At 52.0% G+C, this 26,468-nt stretch overlaps 2 protein-coding genes across 4 annotated transcripts; one reads left to right on the top strand and one right to left on the bottom strand.

The window, feature by feature from the left end:
• The first annotated feature begins 14,756 nt into the window (after nt 1–14,756).
• Nucleotides 14,757–18,128, top strand: LOC102957943 (PNMA family member 6A). 2 transcript variants are annotated; one of them, XM_042974314.1, is made up of 2 exons: nt 14,757–14,987; nt 15,341–18,128. In XM_042974314.1, the coding sequence occupies exon 2, from the start codon at nt 15,414–15,416 to the stop codon at nt 16,806–16,808; it is 1,395 nt and encodes a 464-aa protein (XP_042830248.1). In that variant the 5' UTR covers nt 14,757–14,987; nt 15,341–15,413; the 3' UTR covers nt 16,809–18,128. The 2 variants fall into 2 exon arrangements, with proteins under 2 accessions (XP_042830248.1, XP_042830247.1); XM_042974313.1 differs by having other exon boundaries at nt 15,259–18,128.
• A 3,266-nt stretch (nt 18,129–21,394) lies between these two features.
• On the bottom strand, nt 21,395–24,766 carry LOC122235347 (paraneoplastic antigen-like protein 6B). Of its 2 annotated transcripts, none has more exons than XM_042974317.1 (2): nt 24,536–24,766; nt 21,395–24,264 (listed from the first exon to the last, which is right to left on the bottom strand). In XM_042974317.1, exon 2 carries the CDS (start codon nt 24,107–24,109, stop codon nt 22,715–22,717), a length of 1,395 nt encoding a protein of 464 aa, XP_042830251.1. In that variant the 5' UTR covers nt 24,110–24,264; nt 24,536–24,766; the 3' UTR covers nt 21,395–22,714. The 2 variants fall into 2 exon arrangements, with proteins under 2 accessions (XP_042830251.1, XP_042830252.1); XM_042974318.1 differs by having other exon boundaries at nt 21,395–24,182.
• Between the last annotated feature and the right edge of the window lie 1,702 nt (nt 24,767–26,468).

Raw genomic sequence — 26,468 nt, 5'->3', positions numbered from 1 at the left:
AATCTAAACAGCAAAACAGGGGCACCTGGGTGGCTCAGTCGGTTAAGCGTCTGACTTCGGCTCAGGTCATGATCTCACGGTCCGTGAGTGCGAGCCCCGCGTCGGGCTCTGTGCTGATGGCTCAGAGCCTGGAGCCTGCTTCAGATTCTGTGTCTCTCTCTCTCTCTGACCCTCCCCCATTCATGCTCTGTCTCTCTCTGTCTCAAAAATAAATAAACATTAAAAAAAATTTTAAAAATAAAATAAAAAACCAAACCAAACAAACAAACAAACAAACAAACAAAAAGCAGAATCAGACCTGCAAATACGGAGCACAAACTGATGGTTGCCAGAGGGGAGGGAGGCGGGGGTATAGGCAAAACGGGTGAAGGCAAGTGGGAGATACCGGCTTCCGGTTGTGGAATGAGTAAGTCGTGGGAATAAACGGCACAGCATGGGGTAGATACTCAATGAGATTGTAATAGTATTGTATGGTGGTAGATGGTAGCTATACTTGTGGTGACTATAGCGTAAAGGATAGAGTTGAGTCACCATGTTGTACACCTGAAAGTAATGTAACATTGTGTGTCAACTATACTTTAATTAAAAAAAATAAAAATAAAATAAAAGGTTTTCCCCAAAACTCCAAAGAAAACCTACAACTCCCCCCAAAACAAACAAACAAAAAATCAAACCACACAGAAAAACAGTGCACGAGGCTTCCCTTTCCCCCACATCCTCTCAGACACAGGTTATTTCTTGTCTTTTTGACAGTAATCATTCTGACAGGTGTGAGGTGTTACCTCATTGTGGTTTTGATTTGCATTTCCCTGACAGTTATTTATGTTGAACATCTTTTTGTGTGCCTGTTGGCCACCTATATCTCTTCTTTGGAAAAAAATGTCTACTCGGGACCTCTGCCCATTTTTTAATCAGACTGGTGGTGGGTTTTTGTGTTTGTTTGTTTGTTTGTTTGTTTGTTTTGTTTTGTTTGTTTGTTGGATATTGAGTTTTATGGCTTCTTTATATATTTTGGATGTTAACCCCTTATTGGGTATATCAGTTGTAAATATCTTCTCCCCTTCAGTAGGTTGTCTTTTTGTTCTGTTGATGGTTTCCTGTGCTGTGCAAAAGTTTTTTAGTCTGACGTAGTCCAACTTGGTTTGTTGTTGTTGTTGTTGTTGTTGTTGTTGTTGTTGTCGTCCTCGTCTGAGGAGACAGATACAAAAAAATCACTAAGACCAATGTCAAAGAGCTTACTGCCTGTTTTCTTCTAGGATTTTTATAGATTCAGGTCTTGCATTGAAGTCTTCAATCAATTTTGAGTTTACTTTTGTATATGGTAAAAGAAAATGGTCCAGTTTCATTCTTTTGCATGTAGCTGTCCAGTTTTCCCAGCACCATTTATTGAAGAGACTGTCTTTTCTCCATTGTATGTTCTTGTCTCCTTTGTTGTAGATTAATTGACCATACAAGTGTGGGTTTACTTATGGGCTCTCCATTCTGTTTTACTGATATATGTTTCTGTTTTTGTGCCAGTATCATACTGTTTTGATTCCTACAACTTTGCAGTATAACTTGAAATCTGGGAGCACAATACTTCCAGTTTTGTTCTTCTTTCTCAAGATTGCTTTGGCTATTTGGGATCTTTTGTAATTCCATACAAATTTTAGGATTCTTTGTTCTAGCTCTGTGAAAAATGACATTCATTGGTAGTTTTGATAGGGATTGCATTGAATCTTTAGATTGCTTTGGGTAGTTTGGACATTTTAAGAATATTAATTCTTCCAGTCCACGAGCATGGTGTATCTTTCCATTTATTTGAGTTGTCTTCAATTTCTTTTAGCAGTGTCTTATAGTTTTCAGAGTACAGGTCTTTCATATCCTTGGTTGACTTTATTCCTAGGTATTTTATTCTTTTTTTTTTTTTTTTTTGGTACAGTGGAATTTAGGATTGTTTTCTTAATTTCTTCTTCTGATAGTTCATTATTAGTGTATAGAAACACAACAGATTTCTGTATATTGGTTTTGTATCCTGCAGCTTTACTGAATTCATTTATTAGTCCCAATAGTTTTTGGTGGAGTCTTTGGGGTCTTCTATATACATATAGTATCATGTCATCTGTGAATAGTGACACTTCTACTTTTTCCTTTCCAATTTGGATGCCTTTTATTTCTTTTTGTTTTCTAACTGCGGTGGCTAGGCTCATCTGCTTCTTTAGATTAAAAAAAATGGAAATAGCATTACAATTAAAGCAGAATCCTGCCCCATATTTGCACACATATTTGCATACTTCTCCATGAAAACATTAATTCATTTAAAAAAATCCCACCCACCTCTTCTAAAGACTCATTTCCAACCAAATTTTACTTTACATGTTGATTAATTATTTTTCAAAAGTTTTACTATCTTTGCTATTCTGAGCAACTGGGTGTCATGATCAACAATTGTGGTGATGAAAACTTAAAAAAATGTGGAGTCTTAGCACAGTGAATAAAAATCACAATGAATAAAATAGCATTTCAACTTGTTTATATATTTTTGTTGCAAAGAAACACCATAGGGTTCCACAAAAGATGTTGAGGATAAAAGATAGTTTACATTCAGATAAAACTATGTGAGGGAAGGGGGATGGAGATATAAGTTCGTGGAGATGAACTGTGGATGTCAATTTTCCAACTTAATGGAGAGTTTTTTGGTGTATTTTTAAACACATGATGATGGGTGTCAAATTGCCAGGATATTTAGATTTCATTGGATACCATAAAAGTAGTGATGTTAAGGTTTTGTTCTAAAATGTCAACACTTACAATGTAGCAGAAATGACATATTTACTATTTGGACTTAGAGTGAGATGTTTTAGATGTCAACTTCCATGTGTGAGGGGATATACAGTTTCTCAGAATTGTTTGAGAGGGGTTGTGAGCAAACACCGACTACTTCCCATCTAAGCTGTTCTCCTCTGCTGGATAGGATTCTACAGTATCCCACTAACTGGTCTCTCAAAAGACCACCTTGCCCCATCCAAAACTTTCTCCGCACTGCAGCAAGAGTGATCTCTTAAGGTGCAAATCTGATCACATTAATCCCTTGCTTAGAAAATTTTCAACGACATCCCATTGTGCTTTGAAGTAGGGCTAAAATGCTTAACCCTGGTTTACACAGGCTGAGATTTATGATACCTGTCTGCCAACCATGATGATCTCAAACCAGCCTTTCACTCTTGCTCGACCTGCCATATTTCAGACCCTCTTAGGTAATATTGTCCCCACCACTGGACGTTTGAACATTGCTGTACCCTTGGCCTGGAATGCTCTTACCTTCTTCCTTCCACTAGGTATGCCCTACATGTCCTTCAGGTCCCAGCACCCTGCCATTTTCTTGGGAAAGACTCCCTTGACTTCCCAGACTAATTCATATCCCCCTTGAGAGTTCTCATATAGCATTGTGTACCTTTCTCTCATAGCACTAGTCATATTTGCCATCTTATATGTGTTAGCAGGTATGATACTTAAAGCATATCCACGAAGATTCAAGAGTGATTTTTTTTTTTTAGTTTTTATTTAAATTTTAGTTAACGTACAGTGCCATATTGGTTTCAGGAGTAGAATTCAATGATTCATCCCTTACATACAATACCCAGTGCTCATCACAACAAGTGCCCTCTTTAATACCCATCAACCACCTAGCCCACACCCCCCACACCCACTTCCCTCCATCAACCCTCAATTTGTTCCCTATCATTAAGAGTCTCTTGTGGTTTGCTTCCCTCTCTCCTCTTTCCCTCTCTTCCCATATGTTCATCTGTTTTGTTTCTTAAATTCCACATATGAGTGAAATCATATGGTATTTGTCTTTCTCTGATTGACTTATTTTTCTCAGCATAATACATTCTAGCTCCATCCACGTCATTGCAAGTGGCAAGATTTCATTCTTTTTGATGGCTGGGTAATATTCATATATATATATATATATAGAGAGAGAGAGAGAGAGAGAGAGAGAGAGACAGAGACAGAGAGAGAGAGACAGAGAGAGAGAGAGACAGACACACGCACCCCACGTCTTCTTTATCCATTCATCAGTCGATGGACATTTGGGCTCTCTCCATAGTTTGGCTATTGTTGATAATGCTGCTATAAACATCGGGGTGCATGTACCCCTTTGAATCTGTATTTTTGTATCCTTTGGGTAAATACCTGGTAGGGAAATTGCTGGATCATAGGGTAGTTCTATTTTTAGTTTTTTGAGGAACCTCCATACTGTTCTCCAGAGTGGCTGCACCAGTGTGCATTCCCACCAACAGTGCAAGACGGTTCCCGTTTCTCTGCATCCTTGCTAACACCTGTTGTGTCTTGAGTTGTTAATTTTAGCCATTCTGACAAGTGTGAGGTGGTATCTCATCATGGTTTTCATTTGCATTTCCCTGATGATGAATGATGTTGAGCATCTTTTCATGTGTCTGTTAGCCATCTGGATGTCTTCTTTGAAAAGTGTTTACTCATGTCTTCTGCCCATTTCTTCACTGGGTTATTTGTTTTTTGGGTGTTGAGTTTGATAAGTTCTTTATAGATTTTGGGTACCAACCCTTTATCAGATATGTCATTTGCAAATATCTTCTCCCATTCCATGGGTTGCCTTTTAGTTTTGTTGACTATTTCTTTTGCTATGCAGAAGCTTTTTATCTTAATGAAATCCCAAGAGTTCATTTTTTGCTTTTGTTTCCTTTGCCTCTGGTGACGTGTCTAGTAAGAAGTTGCTACGGCCAAGGTCAAAGAGGTTGCTGCCTGTGCCCTCCTCTAGGATTTCGATGGTTTCCTGTCTCACACTGAGCTCTTTCATCCGTTTTGAATTTAATTTTTTGTGTATGGTGTAAGAAAGTGGTCCAGTTTCATTCTTCTGCATGCCGCTGTCCAGTTTCCCCAACACCATTTGTTGAAGAAACTGTCTTTCTTGCATTGGATATTCTTTCCTGCTTTGTAGAAGATTAGTTGACCATATAGCTGTGGGTCCATTTCTGAGTTTTTTATTCTGTCCCATTGATCTAGGTGTCTGTTTTTGTGCCTGTACCATACTGCCCTGATGGACTGCAGCTTTGTAATATTGCTTGGAATCTGGAATCATGATGCTTCCAGTTTTGTTTTTCTTTTTCAGAATTGCTTTGGCTATTTGGGGTCTTTTGTGGTTCCATACAAATTTTAAGATTAAAAATGCTGGTGGTAGTTTGATAGGGATTGCATTAAATGTGTAGATTGTTTTGGGTAGCATAGACATTTAAACAATGTTTGTTCTTCCAATCCATGAGCATGGAATGTTTTTCCATTTCTTTGTCTCCTCTTCAATTTTGTTCATAAGTGTTCTATAGTTTTCAAAGTAAAGATCTTTTTACCTCTTTAGTTAGGTTTATTTCTAGGTATCTTTTTGTTTTTGGTGCAGTTGCCTAAAGTCAACAGAAGAAGGGAAATAATAAATATTAGAGCAGAAATAAATGATATAGAAACAAACAGACAAACAAAAATCAGGAGAACAGATCAATGAGACAAAGAGCTGGTTCTTTGAAAAGATTAATAAAATTGATAAACCTCTAGCCAGACTTATCAAAAAGAAAAGACAAAGGGCCTAAATAGATAAAATCACAAATGAAAGAAGAGAGATCACAACCAACACCACGGAAATATAATTATAAGTTAATACTATGAAAAATTATATGCCAACAAACTGGGCAATCTGGAAGAAATGGATAAATTCCTAGAAACTTACAAACTACCAAAACTGAAACAGAAAGAAGAAGAAAATTTGAACAGATCCACAGCCAGAAAAGAAATTGAATCAGTAGTAAAAAATCTCCCAACAAACAAAAGTCCTGGGCCAGACGGCTTCCCAGGGGAATTCTACCAGACATTTAAAGAAGAGTGAATACCTTTTCTTCTTCAACCATTCTAAAAGATAGACATGGAAGGAAAACTTCCAAACTCATTCTATGAAACCAGCACTACCTTTATTCCAAGACCAAAGACCCCACTAAAAGCGAGAATTACAGGCCAATATCCCTGATGAACGTGGATGCAAAAATTCTCAATAAAATTTGTAGCAAGTCGAATTCAACAGTACCTTAAAAGAATTATTCAACATGATCAAGTGGGATTTATTCCTGGGCTGCAGGGCTGGTTCAATATTCACAAATCAATCAATGTGACACACCACATTAATAAAAGAAAAGATAAGAACCATGTGATCCTGTCAATAGATGCAGGAAGAGCATTTGACAAAATACAGCATCCATTATTGATAAAAACCCTCAAGAACATAGGGATAGAAGGAACATGTCTCAACATCATAAAGGCCATATAAGAAAGACCCACAGCTAGTATCATCTTCAATGGGGAAAAACCGAGAGCCTTTCCCCTACGGTCAGGAACAAAACAGGGATGTCCACGTTCACCACTGTTATTTAACATAGTACTAGAAGTCTTAACCTCAGCAGACACCAAAAGGAAATATAAGGCATCCAAATCGGCAAGGAAGAAGTCAAACTTTCACCATTCGCAGACAACATGACACTCTATGTAGAAAACCCAAAAGACTCCACCAAAAAAATTGCTAGAACTAATACATGAATTCAGCAAAGTTGCAGGATATAAAATCAATGTGCAGAAATCTGTTGCGTTTCTATACACCAATAACGAAGCAGCAGAAAGAGGAGTGATTTTTAAAAAATTCAAAATTACAGTTCCTCCACATGCATTCCCAAGCCATCCACTCAATTCCTTTTGAATGACAGAACAGCTCTTTGGCCTCCGTTCATTCCTTCCTACACTACAGTTTATGGGTCACTCTCCATGCTCTGAGTTCTCCTCACTTGATGAGTCTTGACACTAAAAAAGGACACTTTTCTGTTTCATGCACCTGGCTGCGACATCCAAGAGTCATAGTTTTCAAGAGGATGGTCTTTGTCAGGCCCCATAGAAGAAAGAAAAGGGAGGAGGAGGAGGAGGAGGAGGAGGAGGAGGAGGAGGAGAAAAAGGAGGAGAAGAAGAAGGAGAAAGAGAAGAAGCGGGAGGGGATGGAGCGAGGGAGGGAAGGGGAGAAGGAAGAGGAGGAGGAGAATGAGGCCAAGAGTTATACCCTTTATTCTCTTTGGACGTTTCTTGTTGCACTGACTGCCCGGATCCCTGAACTCTAGAGCCATACTTGACTTGAAACAAGCACTCAGTGAATACTGGTTGATCCTTTGCAGCTCTGTACTATCCATTCCTGGAAGGGAATGTGCACAAAGAGCTTTTTCTGCCACCTGAATGGATGCCAGGACACTGGGGTAGGGGTGGGGTGAGTCCCCTTGATGGATATGACAGAGTTTATTCCTCAACGTTTGCATGGGGAATAATTTCTTTATGGTCTGTGGTCACCCCTTAGATTATGCACTGAGTTAGGGCAGGGTCTACTTCTGCTCTGATGTGCAGGCGGAGGCTCAGCACATACTATAATAAGTGGAATGTAGAGGGTACAGCTCAACTCCTTGTTGGATAAATTAGAGAAGTTCCTCATTTTGTCTGGGGAAGGCCCTCGGAGCTCCCCCAAGTTCACCAGGATGGAATTTCCTTCCCCGTGGGGGAGAAGGAGGGAAGGAAAAGATAAAACATATCTTTCCTTCCCAAGGGAAGGGATCCCCTGTACACCTGGCCCTTGGAGGCTAAAGGAACACTTGCATTTGGAGAAGGCTGGAGGTTAGTTACGAGAGAGGCAGCCCAGGAAGGAGGGCCATAGACAAGTAAGCAAAGGCTTCAGGGCTCACTGAGGTCCTGTTGGGTTGGATTGGGCTGGTCTGGCTCCTGAGGGAGAACGTGGACTCGGTCACCCGGGTCAAGGCATTATAGGGCAGGACGCACCCTTATTCCAGGCACAGAGGTGGCAGGTCAGGAGAGACAGACTTGTGCTCCTTTCAAGGGCTTCGTTCCTAGGAGGTGGCAATGGCAATGGCTAGGCTCTGAGGAGGCAGGGCTGGGAGAGGAGCCTGCACATTACAGAGGCACTGTACTCACCATGGCAGGGAACACAATGTCACCTCAGGAGAATGCCAGAACTTGGAATCTTCCAAAACACTACCACATACACTCTCTCAGGGGATTCTCACAGCCTCCCAGTGAGACAGGCAGATGACTCCGATTGACAGATGAGGAAATAGGGGTTCTCCAGGGAAGTGCGACTTTCCCAGGCAAACACAAGGGAACCCAGGTATCTTAGTTATCTCAGGCCACTGTAAGGAATACCACAGACTGGGCAGCTTAAACAACAGACCTTGATTTTCTCATAGTTCTGGAGGCTGGAAGTCTGAGATCAGGGTGCCAATGTGGTTGGTTTCTGCTGAGAGCTCTCTTCCCAACCTGTAGGTGGCTTCCATCTCTTTGTGTGCTCACAGGACCTCTTCTTTGTGCATTTGGAGATGGGGGAGAGGGGAGAAAGAGAGACAGTGAGAGAGAGAGAGACAGAGACAGAGACAGACAGAGCACTACCTGGCATCTCTTCTCAGAAGGACACTACTCCTTATCGGATCAGGGCCTTATGATCTCATTTAACCTTAATTGCCTCCTTATAGGCCTTATCTCCCAATACAGTCATTGGGATTTAGGGCCCTGGCATACAAACATATGTACGTACATTCATACAAACACTGGGGAGACAAAATTCAGTCCATAGCACCAGGTGCTCTGTAACAGAGCCTTAAAGAACATGGTTCATTTTATTACTGCTGCCTCTACTCAAAGTGTACACAGTTTGATGCATTTTGAAAATTGCATCCACCCAGTGACTGACCCAGCCCTTTGTCAAGCTACAGAACATTTCTGTCTTCCCAGGAAGTACCTCTGACTGCCTTGCCACTTGCTCCTGCCTCCCTGGAGGCAACCGCCCTCAGAATGTCCTGTGCCACAGATCCTTTTTGCCTCCTCTTGCATTCTGTATCAGTGGAATCATACGGTGTCACACTCTGGCATCTATCCTCTCTCACTTGGCATATTGTCTGTGAGACACACCTATGGGGTTGTGAGGGTCAGGGGCCCACTGGTTTTTACTGCTGGGTGGGATCGCCACAGGGTAGGGATTCACAGCAAGCCCCTTATCCCTTCTCCTGCTGATGGGCATTTGGGTTGGCTCCAGTGTGGGGCTATTATGATGAAAGCTGATGGGAACATTGTTGAGTGAGTCTCCTTCTTTATGTTCCATTCTCCTAGGTAAATAAGTAGGAGAGCCAGGGCTGGGTCTCAAGGTAGCTGGATGATTTGTTGAAAATGACTGCATGCACATATTTAAAGCTGTTCTGACAATTCACACTCCTATCACCAATTCTCAACATGAGAACCATCCTAACCCCGACCCAAGGCAGAGAGAGGCTGGCAACCACTCGAGGCTGGCCACACCCCGAGTCCCACATTTGTACTGAGCCTGCTGCCACCCAGCTCCCCCAGAGGGACTTCCATGAGTTACAGAGTGTGCCGTAGGCAACCGGGTCTGTGAAGGACCGAAGGAGGACATGCTGACACTTATCCAGCCCAGCAGTACCCTGAGTCGGGGAAGCATGAGTGCCACGTTGAGGTGATGCTCCAAAGCGCCGTGTGAACCCAAAAGGAGCCACCTGCACTTTTGAGGTTTCAGTGGGCAGGTGGACACAGAGGGGGCTGGCAGCCAGGAAGAAGCTGAGAAAGTACTGTCCCCCAGGTAGGAGCAGCCAGCAAGGAGATGGGGGGTTCAAAAAGGGAGGAGAGGGCCCGCCTGGCTGCCCAAGAGCCTGTGGAGGGCTTGGGGCAGGGCAGGGAGCCCCCAGAGGCTAGGAGCAAGAGCCGGGTGTGTGAGGAAAGGGGGTGGTGGAGGAAGACGGCTGTTGAGCAGCCAGAGAAGTCTTCGGCTGGCTGGGACCTGGTCTGAAGCCACAGTTTAGGAAGTGTGGATGGGCACTGCCTGGTAAGAAGGTAGGAGGGAACTTCAGGCTCTCCCTGGAGGAGACAGGAGGGGCCCGTTTGGCTGTGCAGGGCTTGGGCCCTTGGCGTTTGTGGTGCAAAGCAGAGAAGCTCTTCCTGGGTTGTGAGCAGACAACACTCTCACTCAACCTGTGGAGGTTAAGGGACACACCTGAGGTCAAGTGAAGCAGCCAAGTGAAGGGAAGCACCGAGACCTCCCTCTGCTGCCATGCCCATGTTCTATGTGCTCAGCTAGGCTGGCCATCCCTTGGACTTTATTCCCAACAGCCACTACTAGAGGAAGTATGTTATGGGAGCGTCCAGTCACCTAGTGGCCCGGGCCCTCTGTGAGTCTTGATGGAAGCATCTCTGCGCCACCCAAAGTGAAGTGTTTCTGTGCTTATTTCTCCACGTGGTTAACATCTACTGGGTGCCGGCTCTGTGCAGGGCCCAGTACTGGAAATCAGGGGGACCAAGCCAAAAGATGGAAGACCCTGGGAGCTGGGCCAAGCAGGTGGCACAATTACAATTCCTTTACCTCTACCAGGGAGCCCAGCTGCCCACAGGGCCTGGGTGGCAGTGGGGGTAGGAGGAAGAGGGCAGAGTGTATATCTACCTGGGTGTCACACAGGCCTCTCAAATGCAAGCATGGCCACAAGAACTCATCCCCACCCCCGTCACCCCACTTCCCAACACCCTCTCTCACAAAAGGTGAGAGGAAAAGAAAGATAACTGTTGGTGTGATTCTCCATGTCAGAGAAGGACCCTCCCATCCTCTGGGCCCACACACAAGTGAAAAATATGGGACCCTGCTTGAGCCCTCCCTGTGCCTTCTCCCTCCCTAGAGATTGTATCTTCTCCCTTTCTCTTTAAACCCTCTGCCTGAAGAGACCGAGGCCATCACTGTCTGGTCTGGCCGACCGCAGAAAACCCCGTCTGCTCCAGGCTTACCTCCCTGCTGCCCAGTTAACCACACAGCAGGTCTGATCCTTGCCACCCTCTCACTTCAAACCCATCAGGGCCCTCCACAGCCCTCAGGGTAAAGGTCCCAGGCCCGTGGCAGATGGCAGCAGGCTGACATATTCAGGTGCTTGCTCAAAACAAGGCACTGAGGGCCTCCTCTGGGCCAGGCTCTGGGATGAGGCCCTGGGATGAGAAACATGGGCAAGGCCCCTTCTCCTGGGGAGCTTGCCATCTGGGGAGGGAGACCCTGATGCCCCAAAGCAGAGACCCAAATCTCTGCTTTCTATCTATCATATGATGACATATAAATCAATGCTGCTAATGTAAATATGAATGGAGAGTATTCCAGGTTCCACTTTTGATGTGGGTGGCTGGGCAGAGGAGGCCTCTGGGAGGAGAGGGCATTTCTGCTGAGACTTGAATGAGGAAGAGGAGGAGGAGGAGGAGGAGGCCACCACCACAGGAAGTTCTTGGGGTGGGTTGTCCCACACAGAAGCAGAGGGAAGGCAGAGGCCACAGATGGGAAAGAGCTGGGTATGGTGCTCTGGGGTCAGCTGATAAGGCCAATGAATCAGGAGTTTGGTGAGAGGTGCTGGGGGTGGGTGGTATGGGAAGAAGAAGACCATAAGAGGAGGCCAGCTCCCGGGGGGGTGGGGGTGGGGCAAAAGGGGCTTTTGGCCAGGGAAGGGACTTTGGAGTTTCCTTAGTCTAAAGAGATGGGGAGCCACAGGGAGGACTTGTCACCGGGGAGGAGCATGGTCTGGTGCTGTTGCAGAGAGTTTGCCCTGGCTTCCCTGTGGGTGGGAGTGAAGTAGAAAGAGAGGCCAGAGTGGAGGCTGGGAGAGCAGGAGACCATGGAGACGTGGAGAGGGCCAGCAGTCATCGATTAAAGTGGATAAAATCCCACATTGGGTTAGATTGGGCGTAAGGAACAAAGGAGAGGGGAGAAAGAATCCTGGCATCTTTGCTGGAGCAACCAGGTGGAAGGTGGAGCCCTTGGGGGAATCCCGGGGAAGAAGCAAGTGTGTCGAGGAGGATGAAATGCTCCTGTTTGGACATCTTCATTCTGCAATTCCCATGGGGCATCGAAGCGTGCAGTTTGATGAGGACATGAGGAGCTCAGGGAAGGGGGTCCCACCCCACCCAGAGACAAAACATTTGGAGCCATCAGCGGGCAGATGGTCCCTCGGATGAGAGGACTTTGGGCGAGAATGGCGTTGGAGGCACCAAAGGTCCTGGGGCTGAGGCTGGGAGCCCACCTCCACCGCACTGAACTCAAGCAAAGGAGAAGGAGGAGGGAGTTCCAAGGATGGGCAGGCAGGGAGGGAGGAGATTAGCCCAAAGGTGGGGGCTTACAGAAGCTGAGAAAGGAAAAGGTTGTGAGAAGGAAGGAGGGTCAACTGTGCTGAGAGGTGGAGCAAAATGAGGGCTGAAAGGTGACAAAGGAAAAGTAGTCAAGGCATCACAGTCCAGCCCTAGCGGGGGGAGGGAGTAGTGGGCACCCCAAGGTAGAGCCAGACAGTCCTGGACTTGGAGTCAGCAGGTATGGAAGGAAGGAGAGTAGGAAGAGACGAGGCTGAAAACAGAGGGAAGGAATTGACAGTCGGTCTGCAGGCCAGCTGGCTGGCTGGGGACACGGGACCCATGTATGTTCCCACGGGAGCACCCTGTCTGAGGAAGGACCCCAGATAAATCATGGCAGAAACCAAGAAAGAGGACAATGTGGGGTGCGAGCCATGGCAGGGCTAACACCAAGGTTTGGTGGACAGAAATTCTCACTGTGGGTGTTTAGAGCAGCAGTTCACCTGTATTAGGAGAGCCTGTCTTGGCCCTCAGTGGGGAGAAGGGGAGGGGGTCCACACACGAGGCCGACTGGGAAAGCTGGTTTGTGACAGAACACTTGTGCTTCTTCATTTACCCAGCATTTACCACCTGACAGACAGGAAAGTCGGGAGAGTAAGACCATATGGGCCAGTCAAGCTCCCACTATGAGACCAACTCCAATGTGGCCTGTTTCTGGGCGATGGGTGAGTGTAGAAAAAAATGAGAGTGCCTTTGCCCTTGATGCTAGGAACTTTCTCCCAGTAACAGGCCAAGGAGGCTTCTCAGCAGTGGGGAGGAAATGAGCAAAGGAGATTCATAGAAGAGGAACTGGGAATGGCCAACACACTTGTGCAAGGATGCCCAACCTCACTGCCGACCAGGGAAATGCAAGGCACACAGTAATGAGGTAGCACTTCTCCCCATGGGAGTGGGCAAGTGGTCAAGGCTGGACAAGGCCAAAGGCTGCTCAGGCTGTGGGGGCACACAGGACCACACCTATGCTGCTGGTGGGAGTGAACACAGGTTCAGCCACTCATGGGAGATAACAGATTAGCAACACCTGGCCATGGCTTTGATGGGCACAGCCCAAGTCCCAGAAAAACCACTTCTTGGTGTACGTTCCAGAGCCTGTTGGGCCGACAGCGGCTAAGACAGGCATGCGTGGGGTGCTGGTGGCAGCAGTGTCTGTAACAGTCAAAGACTGGGAACAGTGTGAACGCCCATCCACAGGGTCATAGACAAATAAACCAGGGCTGTGATTCAACAAGGAGCATGAGTGAGCTGGACACTCAGGAAAACCTTGACCGGTATAGCTTGAGTGTGAAAGGCAAGTCACAGAAGAGGATGTCTGGCCAGATGCCAGGCAGGCAAGGAAAGAGAAGCCAACAACGCTGGGAGGTGTGACCCCAAGGGAACCTGTCTGCCATCTGACCGGTGGATAGGCTGTCCACATGGCCCCAGACTCCCATGACAGGATGGGTGCAAGGTGGCGAGACCCAGAGGGGCTGGCACTCCATTTTGAGTTGTGGCAGCACTGCCTTGGTACAGTGACTAGCCTAGGTAGCAAAGGAAAGGGGAAGGATCTGTAGAAGAAGACTGACTCCGGGCCAGACAGAGGTCTCTGGGGAGGCACAACACCCATGCTGCTCTCAGGGGCCAAGAGAGCAGATGTCTCAGAGCTCATTAGGCTGGTGAGAGCACAGGGGGGCAGGGGACACATCCAGCGCTTCACGCCCAGCCCACTGGCTCTCCTGTACACACCCTCAGGTAGAGACCCCAGTTCTGTCCCTCCACTGATGCCCAGAGAAGGGGCAAGGACTTGCCCAAAGGACACATGGTAAGATACAGGCCCAAGGGGTTGAGCTCTAAGTAGCAGAAGCCCGTTCTTGGGATTGGGACATGAAGTGAGCAAAACAGGAAAGTCCTTGACACCCTCCTTGGGGCAGGGCCCTGGCACTGGGGCAGCGACGCATCTTGGCCCGTCGTGTGCCCACAGCGGCCACGGCCCCCGCGCGAGTATGGGGACTGCTGACCCCCGGTTGCGGTGGTGTGTGCGAGCGCTCATGTGCGCAGGTGGCATCTATTCCACGTAGTCGCACCTGGACGAAGTGCTTCTCGCCTAGCTGGGACAGGACCCGTTCTGGGTGGAGTGGAGGAGGGGCGGAAACAGGTGAAGGAGCCCCAGAACGCTCCCCCATCCCGCGCTCCACCCATGCCAGAATGCAGCGCTGGCGGGCGCATCTCGGGCCTGCCCAGCGGCTCTCTGGTGGGCACCCGGGGATATGGACCCCTCGCCAGGCTGACGCCCCGAGAGCATGTTCCGGGAGGGGCGGGCGGTGGGCAGGGTTGGGTCTAGGATGGGGGCACTGGCTCTCGGGTCCCCAGGGTCCCCACCTGTGCCAGCGCCCCCTCGGGGGCGGGGGAAGGAGCAGGTGACGTCACGCGCGGTCCCGGGGTGCCCGCGGCGGTGGCCACAGCCTGGCCGCGTGACCCGCGCGCGCCAATGGCCCGGCGGTCTCCGGGGCGACGCGGAGGGTCCGCGCTCCGCCGCCACTGCGCCCCCGCCCCGAGTCCGCACTGCAGAGAGTGGTGGCGAGCAGGCGCCGGCGCGCTAGCCCACGTGCCGCGCTGAGAGAGGGACAGGGAGAGGAAGAAGGAGAGGGAGTGAGAGGCAGCCAGGAAAAGAGGGGCGCACGACCCCGCTGCCGCTCGGCGCAGCCCCTGCGCCCCACCTGCTGGGACCTCGACGAGGAAGGACCCCGACCCAGAGGAAGGTAGGTACCAGAACCGGGGAGGGTGCGCTCAGCCCTCCGGGAGTCCCGCCCGCCCGCCCCAGTAGGACTGCGGCAGCCCGCGGGGGCGAGAGGGACGCGGTGGGGAGGGGGCCGTGGCCCCGGCAGGCGGGTGGAAGGCGGGGCAGGGGTCTAGCCTGGGCTGCAAAGGCACCGCCCCGGGGGAGGAGGGTCACCTGGGGGGTGGGCGCAGAGGGGCGGGGGGCGGGGGGCGGGCCGCTTAACCTCGCTCTCGCCTCGTTTGTATTCACAGGCTGTGGAGACCTGGGCGGTTCTCTCTGAGTCCTAGACTCCCTCACTAATTCACCCCCCCCCACCCCCTCCACCCTGCCCAGTGTCACCCTGGTCCGCGCCGGGAACCGTTTCCTACGGCTGATATTAACCCCGCGCCGGCGGAAATTGCACGCGATGGCGGTGACGTTGCTGCGGGACTGGTGCAGGTGGATGGGCATCAGCGCTCGAAGGGGTCTGCTCATTCTGGGCATCCCGGAGGACTGTGATGAAGCCGAACTCCAAGAGTCTCTGGAGGCCGCCCTGTGGCCCATGGGTCACTTCACCGTGCTGGGCAAAGTGTTTCGAGAGGAGGATAATGCCACTGCAGCCCTGGTCGAGCTTGACCGGGAAGTTAACTATGCTTTGGTCCCCAGGGAAATCCCGGGCACCGGGGGTCCCTGGAACGTAGTCTTTGTGCCCCGTTGCTCAGGCGAGGAGTTTCTCAGTCGCGTGTTCCACTTCCTGGAGCAACAGGGGCAGACGGTGGAGAGTGTGGCTGGGGCCCTGGGGCTGGGACTGCGCCGGGTGTGCTGGCTCCGATCGGTCAGTCAGGCAGTCCAGCCCTGGGTGGAGACCATGCGGTACCAGCGCCTGGGCGTGTTTTCTGGGAGGGATCAGCCCGCCCCGGGGGAGGAGTCCTTTGAGGCCTGGCTAGACCACACCACAGACATGCTACATGTATGGCAGGGGGTCTCAGAAAGGGAGAAGAGGAGGCGGCTGATGGAAGGCCTTCGAGGGACGGCCCTGCAGCTCGTGCACGGGCTCCTGGCAGAGAACCCTGCCAGGACGGCTCAGGACTGCCTGGCGGCCCTGATCCAGGTGTTTGGAGACAACGAGTCGCAGGCAACCATCCGGGTGAAGTGTTTGACAGCTCAGCAAGAGTCAGGCGAGCGGCTCTCTGCTTTTGTGTTGCGGCTGGAAGTTTTGCTGCAGAAAGCCATTGAGAAGGGGGCCCTGGCCAGAGCCTCAGCTGACCATGTACGCCTGAGGCAGGTGCTCACCAGGGCCAACCTTACTGAGCCGCTGGATGAAGCGCTGAGGAAGTTGAGAATGGTTGGGAGGTCTCCAAGTTTCCTAGAGATGCTGGGGCTTGTTCGGGAGTCTGAGGCATGGGAGGCCAGTCTAGCCAGGAACGAGAGAGCCCAGGCAGAGGAAGGGGCTGGTGCCCGGGCCAATGCCCAGGCTGATGCCAGAGCCGGTGCTAAGGCGGAGGATGACAAGGTGGAGGAGAAGGAGCAGGAAGAGCGGGAGTCTGAGGAGGAGGACAGTGACGATCATGACGCTGTCCTTGCGGGCCTAGGTCAGGCAAGACCCTCAGAGGCCCCTGGGGGCCCCACCCCCGCCCAGATGGGCAGCGCTTCCAGGGAGGGCCCGGGAGGTCCTGGCTGTGAGCCAGAGGGCCTCGCCCAGGCAGGAGACCAGGAGACTGGGGAGCCCCTGGAGGAGGGGCTCAAGCCCATCCCAGAGGAGTTGGGAAATGAGGACGGGGCTGGGGAGATGAGCCCCCCCAAGTCCTCCTCGGGCAAATAGGCTCAGAAGGCCCAGAGGCCCCCTCTCCTCTCAGACAGCAGAGCTCTGGAGGCAGGGGGAGGCCACGCCAGGGCAGCAGCCTCACCCCACATGTGGAGCAGGGCCAAGGGAAGCACCCACCCAGCCCAAGCCAAGCTCCAGGGCACTCCACCACCCCCACGGGGACCTGATCACCACCATCAGCCCTTCCAACGGACCAGGATGACCATACTTGATGCAGAATGGGGCAGGGAGAGGTGCCCCCTCCCATGGCAGCTGAGGCAGCCCCAGCCCCAGCCCGAAACCCTGCCAGTTCAGGCAGCCAGCCTGGGAAGCACCCCTGAGTGGCTGGCCCTAGCCTAGGTGAGGGGCACCTGAAAATGTGTGCCACCCACACTGGCCTGGGAGATGTTAGGAGCCGTCTCAAGGGTGCCAGCCCCTCGGGCCGCCCAAGAGGGGGACCCTCATTCACTGACCCCTGGAGCACGTCGCTCCATGCTCTGGGAAGCCCACTTGTGTCTCTGTAGGCCCCTCAGTGACCCCCGTGTCAAGTGGCACCCCCCCTCCCCCGCTCCCCCTACACACACCCTAGTTACCATTCCCGTGCAGAGCCTTGAGGTGTGCAGGAGCCCGCAGCGGGTGTCCTGGCCTAACGAAGCAGCCTCCTCTCAGCCCGGGTGTGTGCCACGAGCTTCAGTGCGAGCCCAGGCTCTGCTCGCTGTCGTCCGGTGTCGTGAGCTCAGCCTCTGCTTCCTCGGTGTAGATTTAGGCCAACTGCTGCTTGTTCTTGTGGAGATGTATGTGTGTTCTTATCTGAGCAGCCGCCCCCACCCCACCCCAGAGACCTCTCGAGCCCAATCCCAGGAGATGGCGGGAAGGACAGAAGAGAGCATGGCTGGTGCTCACCCCGTGACCTCAGGAAGGAGGAACTGGACCAAGGACAGAGGTGGCCTGTGGGAGTCTCCACGGAAACCGTGCTGTGATGTGCCACTCTCTTGTTACTTGTGACTCAGTTTCTTCGGCTTGTCCAAGTGCCCCGTGCTGCGTTTTCCAGCATCCTGTGACTGTCCTGTGCAGGCCATAGGGCAGGGCCAGGCCCCAGCATGTCAGCCAGAGTGGAGAGTGCCCTAGAGTGAGGGGCCATGGCCAGCATCCATCATCTTGGCCAAGGGCCGATCGTGGGGCCCTCAGGAAGGGAGACTATGGCAGGAGGGCCACGGTGTTGGGGGAAACAGAGGCACCTCATTTGGGACCCCAAGAGGAGGGGGTCCGTGACCTATGGGCTGTAGTGGCCGTCAGACGTTCCTCTCTGTGTTGTCATTCCCTCTCTTCAATGGTTTCAGTAAATGTTTCTCTTCAATAAATTTCATTGAATGTTTCAGCCGAGTCTTGCCTCTGCTGTGGGCAATTGAGGGAAGGGTCTACGGGGGTTGGGAGAGGGAGCCAGAGAAAAGATTCTTGTTCAGCACCCATGGGAGGCTTCTCCAGTGACAGGGTAGGGTAGGCACTTTGACAGGAAAAATAGGATGTGTTGAGGGCCATTGTTCTATTTTATAGGTGAATTATAAAGTTTTGGGGTTCCATTGGTCCTCATCTTGGGTTGGTCCTGTCACCTTTGCTTTTTGAAATGTGTGAGGTTTTTCATAGTTTTCTCCTTTACTAGGGGGAAGTGTACACTGGCATCCAGCTCCTGGGATTGAATATTGTTTCAGGTGCATGATGCATGGAGTGGGGCCACGCAACAAAGAACTGTCTTGTCCCAAAGGGTTATAACATCCTTGGTGAGAAAGCCAAATTAGACTGATGGGGTTTTAATTTTTTTATTTTCAGTTTTTGTTTCAATTCTGGTTAATTAACATACAGTGTTATGTTTGTTTCAGGTGTACAGTATAGTGATTCAACACTTCCATACATCACCCGATGCTCATCAGAAGGGCCCTCCTTAGTCCCCATCATCTATTTGACTCATCACCCACCCACCTCCCCTCTGGTAACCATCAGTTTGTTCTCTATAAATAAGAGTTTGTTTCTTGGTTTCTCATGGAATACTACTCGGCAATCAAAAAGAACGCAATCTTGCCATTTGCAGCAATGTGGATGGAACTAGAATGGATTATGCTAATCAAAATAGGCAGAGAAAGACAAAAGTCATAGGATTTATCTCATATGTGGAGTTTAAGAAACACAACAGATGAACATAGGGGAAGGGAAGGAAAATAAGATAAGAACAGGGTGGCAACAATGGTGTGGTACTGGGGTATGTTCAGGGTTGCATCCAAGATAGGCTGTGTGACTGGAACTTAGCACAAGCTGTGGCTGGCTGAGGCACCTAGAAACCTCAGGGAGTCCCAGGAATAATTAGGTTCAACTTTGAAGGGAGGGGAATGGGCATCCGGTAGTACCTGAGGCTCCAGAATCTGTGGAAGGGCTGCATGGCTCAGGGCATCCACAGGCTCAGAGAGTTCATGTGTGTAATCCCAGAACCAAACAGTCACGGAATGGCCTGGTCATGACATTGGGTGCCCATACGAGGAGCTGCATGCTAGAGTCTGTGGTGAGGGGCTATCCCATGTATTTGTGATCAGTAACCGTAAGAGACTATTAAGTACAGAGAACAAACCCAAGGCTGATGAAGGGTAGGTGGATGGGGTTTGGGCTAAATGGGTGATGGTCATTAAGGAGGGAACTTGCTGGGATGAGTACTTGGTGTTATACGGAAGTGATGAATCACTGGGTTCTACTCCTGAAACCAAAACTACACGGTATATTAACTAACATGAATTTAAATAAATAAAATTTAAAAAAGAGTCTGCTTCTTGATTTCTCTCTATATTTTTCCCCCTTTGTTCATTTTGTTTCTTAAATTCTATATATGTATGAAATTATATGGTATTTGTCTTTTCTGACAGACTTATTTCACTTAAAATAATACTCTCTAGCTAGAACCATGTTGTTGCAAATGGCAAGATTTCATCCTTTTTATGGTTAAATATTATTCCAGGGTGTATGGATGTGCGTGTGTGTGTGTGTGTGTGTGCGCGTGTGCGTGTGTGCGTGTGCATGTGTGTATATGAGAAGCTTCGTAGCTGGTGTGAGGGAGACAAGAGAGAGAGAGGAGAGAGAGAGAGCACCATTGGCTGAGTTATGATCATGTGACGTTCGGTGTCACATACTAGTATTGCCAGACATAGCTCATTTATCAAGTTACAATTTATTAGAAATGTTTGCTTGTCTGGTGGAACACCTGAAGAACAAATTACTTGCAATCCAGGTTTTGATACACAAACACACACACACACAGCTCTAGAGCCTAGAGTTTTTCTGTCGCTTAGTAACTTTTTTCATTATTGTTCCATAATGAGATTGTCACACTTAGAATACCTGAAATTAAAACCAATATGGGTTTTTTTTGTTTGTTTAAAAACCCTATCAGTCTAAGAAGATGTGATGTGTGTGTGTGTGTGTGTGTGTTTGTGTATCATTTGAATAATTTATGCCCTGCATGCCCTGAGCCATGCAGCCCTTCCACAGATTCTGGAGCCTCAGGTACTACCGGATGCCCATTCCCCTCCCTTCAAAGTTGAACCTAATTATTCCTGGGACTCCCTGAGGTTTCTAGGTGCCTCAGCCAGCCACAGCTTGTGCTAAGTTCCAGTCACACAGCCTATCTTGGATGCAACCCTGAACATACCCCAGTACCACACCATTGTTGCCACCCTGTTCTTATCTTATTTTCCTTCCCTTCCCCTATGTTCATCTGTTGTGTTTCTTAAACTCCACATATGAGATAAATCCTATGACTTTTGTCTTTCTCTGCCTATTTTGATTAGCATAATCCATTCTAGTTCCATCCACATTGCTGCAAATGGCAAGATTGCGTTCTTTTTGATTGCCGAGTAGTATTCCATGAGAAACCAAGAAACAAACTCTTATTTATAGAGAACAAACTGATGGTTACCAGAGGGGAGGTGGGTGGGTGATGAGTCAAATAGATGATGGGGACTAAGGAGGGCCCTTCTGATGAGCATCGGGTGATGTATGGAAGTGTTGAATCACTATACTGTACACCTGAAACAAACATAACACTGTATGTTAATTAACCAGAATTGAAACAAAAACTGAAAATAAAAAAATTAAAACCCCATCAGTCTAATTTGGCTTTCTCACCAAGGATGTTATAACCCTTTGGGACAAGACAGTTCTTTGTTGCGTGGCCCCACTCCATGCATCATGCACCTGAAACAATATTCAATCCCAGGAGCTGGATGCCAGTGTACACTTCCCCCTAGTAAAGGAGAAAACTATGAAAAACCTCACACATTTCAAAAAGCAAAGGTGACAGGACCAACCCAAGATGAGGACCAATGGAACCCCAAAACTTTATAATTCACCTATAAAATAGAACAATGGCCCTCAACACATCCTATTTTTCCTGTCAAAGTGCCTACCCTACCCTGTCACTGGAGAAGCCTCCCATGGGTGCTGAACAAGAATCTTTTCTCTGGCTCCCTCTCCCAACCCCCGTAGACCCTTCCCTCAATTGCCCACAGCAGAGGCAAGACTCGGCTGAAACATTCAATGAAATTTATTGAAGAGAAACATTTACTGAAACCATTGAAGAGAGGGAATGACAACACAGAGAGGAACGTCTGACGGCCACTACAGCCCATAGGTCACGGACCCCCTCCTCTTGGGGTCCCAAATGAGGTGCCTCTGTTTCCCCCAACACCGTGGCCCTCCTGCCATAGTCTCCCTTCCTGAGGGCCCCACGATCGGCCCTTGGCCAAGATGATGGATGCTGGCCATGGCCCCTCACTCTAGGGCACTCTCCACTCTGGCTGACATGCTGGGGCCTGGCCCTGCCCTATGGCCTGCACAGGACAGTCACAGGATGCTGGAAAACGCAGCACGGGGCACTTGGACAAGCCGAAGAAACTGAGTCACAAGTAACAAGAGAGTGGCACATCACAGCACGGTTTCCGTGGAGACTCCCACAGGCCACCTCTGTCCTTGGTCCAGTTCCTCCTTCCTGAGGTCACGGGGTGAGCACCAGCCATGCTCTCTTCTGTCCTTCCCGCCATCTCCTGGGATTGGGCTCGAGAGGTCTCTGGGGTGGGGTGGGGGCGGCTGCTCAGATAAGAACACACATACATCTCCACAAGAACAAGCAGCAGTTGGCCTAAATCTACACCGAGGAAGCAGAGGCTGAGCTCACGACACCGGACGACAGCGAGCAGAGCCTGGGCTCGCACTGAAGCTCGTGGCACACACCCGGGCTGAGAGGAGGCTGCTTCGTTAGGCCAGGACACCCGCTGCGGGCTCCTGCACACCTCAAGGCTCTGCACGGGAATGGTAACTAGGGTGTGTGTAGGGGGAGCGGGGGAGGGGGGGTGCCACTTGACACGGGGGTCACTGAGGGGCCTACAGAGACACAAGTGGGCTTCCCAGAGCATGGAGCGACGTGCTCCAGGGGTCAGTGAATGAGGGTCCCCCTCTTGGGCGGCCCGAGGGGCTGGCACCCTTGAGACGGCTCCTAACATCTCCCAGGCCAGTGTGGGTGGCACACATTTTCAGGTGCCCCTCACCTAGGCTAGGGCCAGCCACTCAGGGGTGCTTCCCAGGCTGGCTGCCTGAACTGGCAGGGTTTCGGGCTGGGGCTGGGGCTGCCTCAGCTGCCATGGGAGGGGGCACCTCTCCCTGCCCCATTCTGCATCAAGTATGGTCATCCTGGTCCGTTGGAAGGGCTGATGGTGGTGATCAGGTCCCCGTGGGGGTGGTGGAGTGCCCTGGAGCTTGGCTTGGGCTGGGTGGGTGCTTCCCTTGGCCCTGCTCCACATGTGGGGTGAGGCTGCTGCCCTGGCGTGGCCTCCCCCTGCCTCCAGAGCTCTGCTGTCTGAGAGGAGAGGGGGCCTCTGGGCCTTCTGAGCCTATTTGCCCGAGGAGGACTTGGGGGGGCTCATCTCCCCAGCCCCGTCCTCATTTCCCAACTCCTCTGGGATGGGCTTGAGCCCCTCCTCCAGGGGCTCCCCAGTCTCCTGGTCTCCTGCCTGGGCGAGGCCCTCTGGCTCACAGCCAGGACCTCCCGGGCCCTCCCTGGAAGCGCTGCCCATCTGGGCGGGGGTGGGGCCCCCAGGGGCCTCTGAGGGTCTTGCCTGACCTAGGCCCGCAAGGACAGCGTCATGATCGTCACTGTCCTCCTCCTCAGACTCCCGCTCTTCCTGCTCCTTCTCCTCCACCTTGTCATCCTCCGCCTTAGCACCGGCTCTGGCATCAGCCTGGGCATTGGCCCGGGCACCAGCCCCTTCCTCTGCCTGGGCTCTCTCGTTCCTGGCTAGACTGGCCTCCCATGCCTCAGACTCCCGAACAAGCCCCAGCATCTCTAGGAAACTTGGAGACCTCCCAACCATTCTCAACTTCCTCAGCGCTTCATCCAGCGGCTCAGTAAGGTTGGCCCTGGTGAGCACCTGCCTCAGGCGTACATGGTCAGCTGAGGCTCTGGCCAGGGCCCCCTTCTCAATGGCTTTCTGCAGCAAAACTTCCAGCCGCAACACAAAAGCAGAGAGCCGCTCGCCTGACTCTTGCTGAGCTGTCAAACACTTCACCCGGATGGTTGCCTGCGACTCGTTGTCTCCAAACACCTGGATCAGGGCCGCCAGGCAGTCCTGAGCCGTCCTGGCAGGGTTCTCTGCCAGGAGCCCGTGCACGAGCTGCAGGGCCGTCCCTCGAAGGCCTTCCATCAGCCGCCTCCTCTTCTCCCTTTCTGAGACCCCCTGCCATACATGTAGCATGTCTGTGGTGTGGTCTAGCCAGGCCTCAAAGGACTCCTCCCCCGGGGCGGGCTGATCCCTCCCAGAAAACACGCCCAGGCGCTGGTACCGCATGGTCTCCACCCAGGGCTGGACTGCCTGACTGACCGATCGGAGCCAGCACACCCGGCGCAGTCCCAGCCCCAGGGCCCCAGCCACACTCTCCACCGTCTGCCCCTGTTGCTCCAGGAAGTGGAACACGCGACTGAGAAACTCCTCGCCTGAGCAACGGGGCACAAAGACTACGTTCCAGGGACCCCCGGTGCCCGGGATTTCCCTGGGGACCAAAGCATAGTTAACTTCCCGGTCAAGCTCGACCAGGGCTGCAGTGGCATTATCCTCCTCTCGAAACACTTTGCCCAGCACGGTGAAGTGACCCATGGGCCACAGGGCGGCCTCCAGAGACTCTTGGAGTTCGGCTTCATCACAGTCCTCCGGGATGCCCAGAATGAGCAGACCCCTTCGAGCGCTGATGCCCATCCACCTGCACCAGTCCCGCAGCAACGTCACCGCCATCGCGTGCAATTTCCGCCGGCGCGGGGTTAATATCAGCCGTAGGAAACGGTTCCCGGCGCGGACCAGGGTGACACTGGGCAGGGTGGAGGGGGTGGGGGGGGGTGAATTAGTGAGGGAGTCTAGGACTCAGAGAGAACCGCCCAGGTCTCCACAGCCTGTGAATACAAACGAGGCGAGAGCGAGGTTAAGCGGCCCGCCCCCCGCCCCCCGCCCCTCTGCGCCCACCCCCCAGGTGACCCTCCTCCCCCGGGGCGGTGCCTTTGCAGCCCAGGCTAGACCCCTGCCCCGCCTTCCACCCGCCTGCCGGGGCCACGGCCCCCTCCCCACCGCGTCCCTCTCGCCCCCGCGGGCTGCCGCAGTCCTACTGGGGCGGGCGGGCGGGACTCCCGGAGGGCTGAGCGCACCCTCCCCGGTTCTGGTACCTACCTTCCTCTGGGTCGGGGTCCTTCCTCGTCGAGGTCCCAGCAGGTGGGGCGCAGGGGCTGCGCCGAGCGGCAGCGGGGTCGTGCGCCCCTCTTTTCCTGGCTGCCTCTCACTCCCTCTCCTTCTTCCTCTCCCTGTCCCTCTCTCAGCGCGGCACGTGGGCTAGCGCGCCGGCGCCTGCTCGCCACCACTCTCTGCAGTGCGGACTCGGGGCGGGGGCGCAGTGGCGGCGGAGCGCGGACCCTCCGCGTCGCCCCGGAGACCGCCGGGCCATTGGCGCGCGCGGGTCACGCGGCCAGGCTGTGGCCACCGCCGCGGGCACCCCGGGACCGCGCGTGACGTCACCTGCTCCTTCCCCCGCCCCCGAGGGGGCGCTGGCACAGGTGGGGACCCTGGGGACCCGAGAGCCAGTGCCCCCATCCTAGACCCAACCCTGCCCACCGCCCGCCCCTCCCGGAACATGCTCTCGGGGCGTCAGCCTGGCGAGGGGTCCATATCCCCGGGTGCCCACCAGAGAGCCGCTGGGCAGGCCCGAGATGCGCCCGCCAGCGCTGCATTCTGGCATGGGTGGAGCGCGGGATGGGGGAGCGTTCTGGGGCTCCTTCACCTGTTTCCGCCCCTCCTCCACTCCACCCAGAACGGGTCCTGTCCCAGCTAGGCGAGAAGCACTTCGTCCAGGTGCGACTACGTGGAATAGATGCCACCTGCGCACATGAGCGCTCGCACACACCACCGCAACCGGGGGTCAGCAGTCCCCATACTCGCGCGGGGGCCGTGGCCGCTGTGGGCACACGACGGGCCAAGATGCGTCGCTGCCCCAGTGCCAGGGCCCTGCCCCAAGGAGGGTGTCAAGGACTTTCCTGTTTTGCTCACTTCATGTCCCAATCCCAAGAACGGGCTTCTGCTACTTAGAGCTCAACCCCTTGGGCCTGTATCTTACCATGTGTCCTTTGGGCAAGTCCTTGCCCCTTCTCTGGGCATCAGTGGAGGGACAGAACTGGGGTCTCTACCTGAGGGTGTGTACAGGAGAGCCAGTGGGCTGGGCGTGAAGCGCTGGATGTGTCCCCTGCCCCCCTGTGCTCTCACCAGCCTAATGAGCTCTGAGACATCTGCTCTCTTGGCCCCTGAGAGCAGCATGGGTGTTGTGCCTCCCCAGAGACCTCTGTCTGGCCCGGAGTCAGTCTTCTTCTACAGATCCTTCCCCTTTCCTTTGCTACCTAGGCTAGTCACTGTACCAAGGCAGTGCTGCCACAACTCAAAATGGAGTGCCAGCCCCTCTGGGTCTCGCCACCTTGCACCCATCCTGTCATGGGAGTCTGGGGCCATGTGGACAGCCTATCCACCGGTCAGATGGCAGACAGGTTCCCTTGGGGTCACACCTCCCAGCGTTGTTGGCTTCTCTTTCCTTGCCTGCCTGGCATCTGGCCAGACATCCTCTTCTGTGACTTGCCTTTCACACTCAAGCTATACCGGTCAAGGTTTTCCTGAGTGTCCAGCTCACTCATGCTCCTTGTTGAATCACAGCCCTGGTTTATTTGTCTATGACCCTGTGGATGGGCGTTCACACTGTTCCCAGTCTTTGACTGTTACAGACACTGCTGCCACCAGCACCCCACGCATGCCTGTCTTAGCCGCTGTCGGCCCAACAGGCTCTGGAACGTACACCAAGAAGTGGTTTTTCTGGGACTTGGGCTGTGCCCATCAAAGCCATGGCCAGGTGTTGCTAATCTGTTATCTCCCATGAGTGGCTGAACCTGTGTTCACTCCCACCAGCAGCATAGGTGTGGTCCTGTGTGCCCCCACAGCCTGAGCAGCCTTTGGCCTTGTCCAGCCTTGACCACTTGCCCACTCCCATGGGGAGAAGTGCTACCTCATTACTGTGTGCCTTGCATTTCCCTGGTCGGCAGTGAGGTTGGGCATCCTTGCACAAGTGTGT

Source organism: Panthera tigris, chromosome X (assembly GCF_018350195.1).
Source record: "Panthera tigris isolate Pti1 chromosome X, P.tigris_Pti1_mat1.1, whole genome shotgun sequence".
Taxonomy (NCBI): Eukaryota; Metazoa; Chordata; class Mammalia; order Carnivora; family Felidae; genus Panthera; species Panthera tigris.
This window is presented reverse-complemented; position numbering and strand designations above follow the sequence as displayed.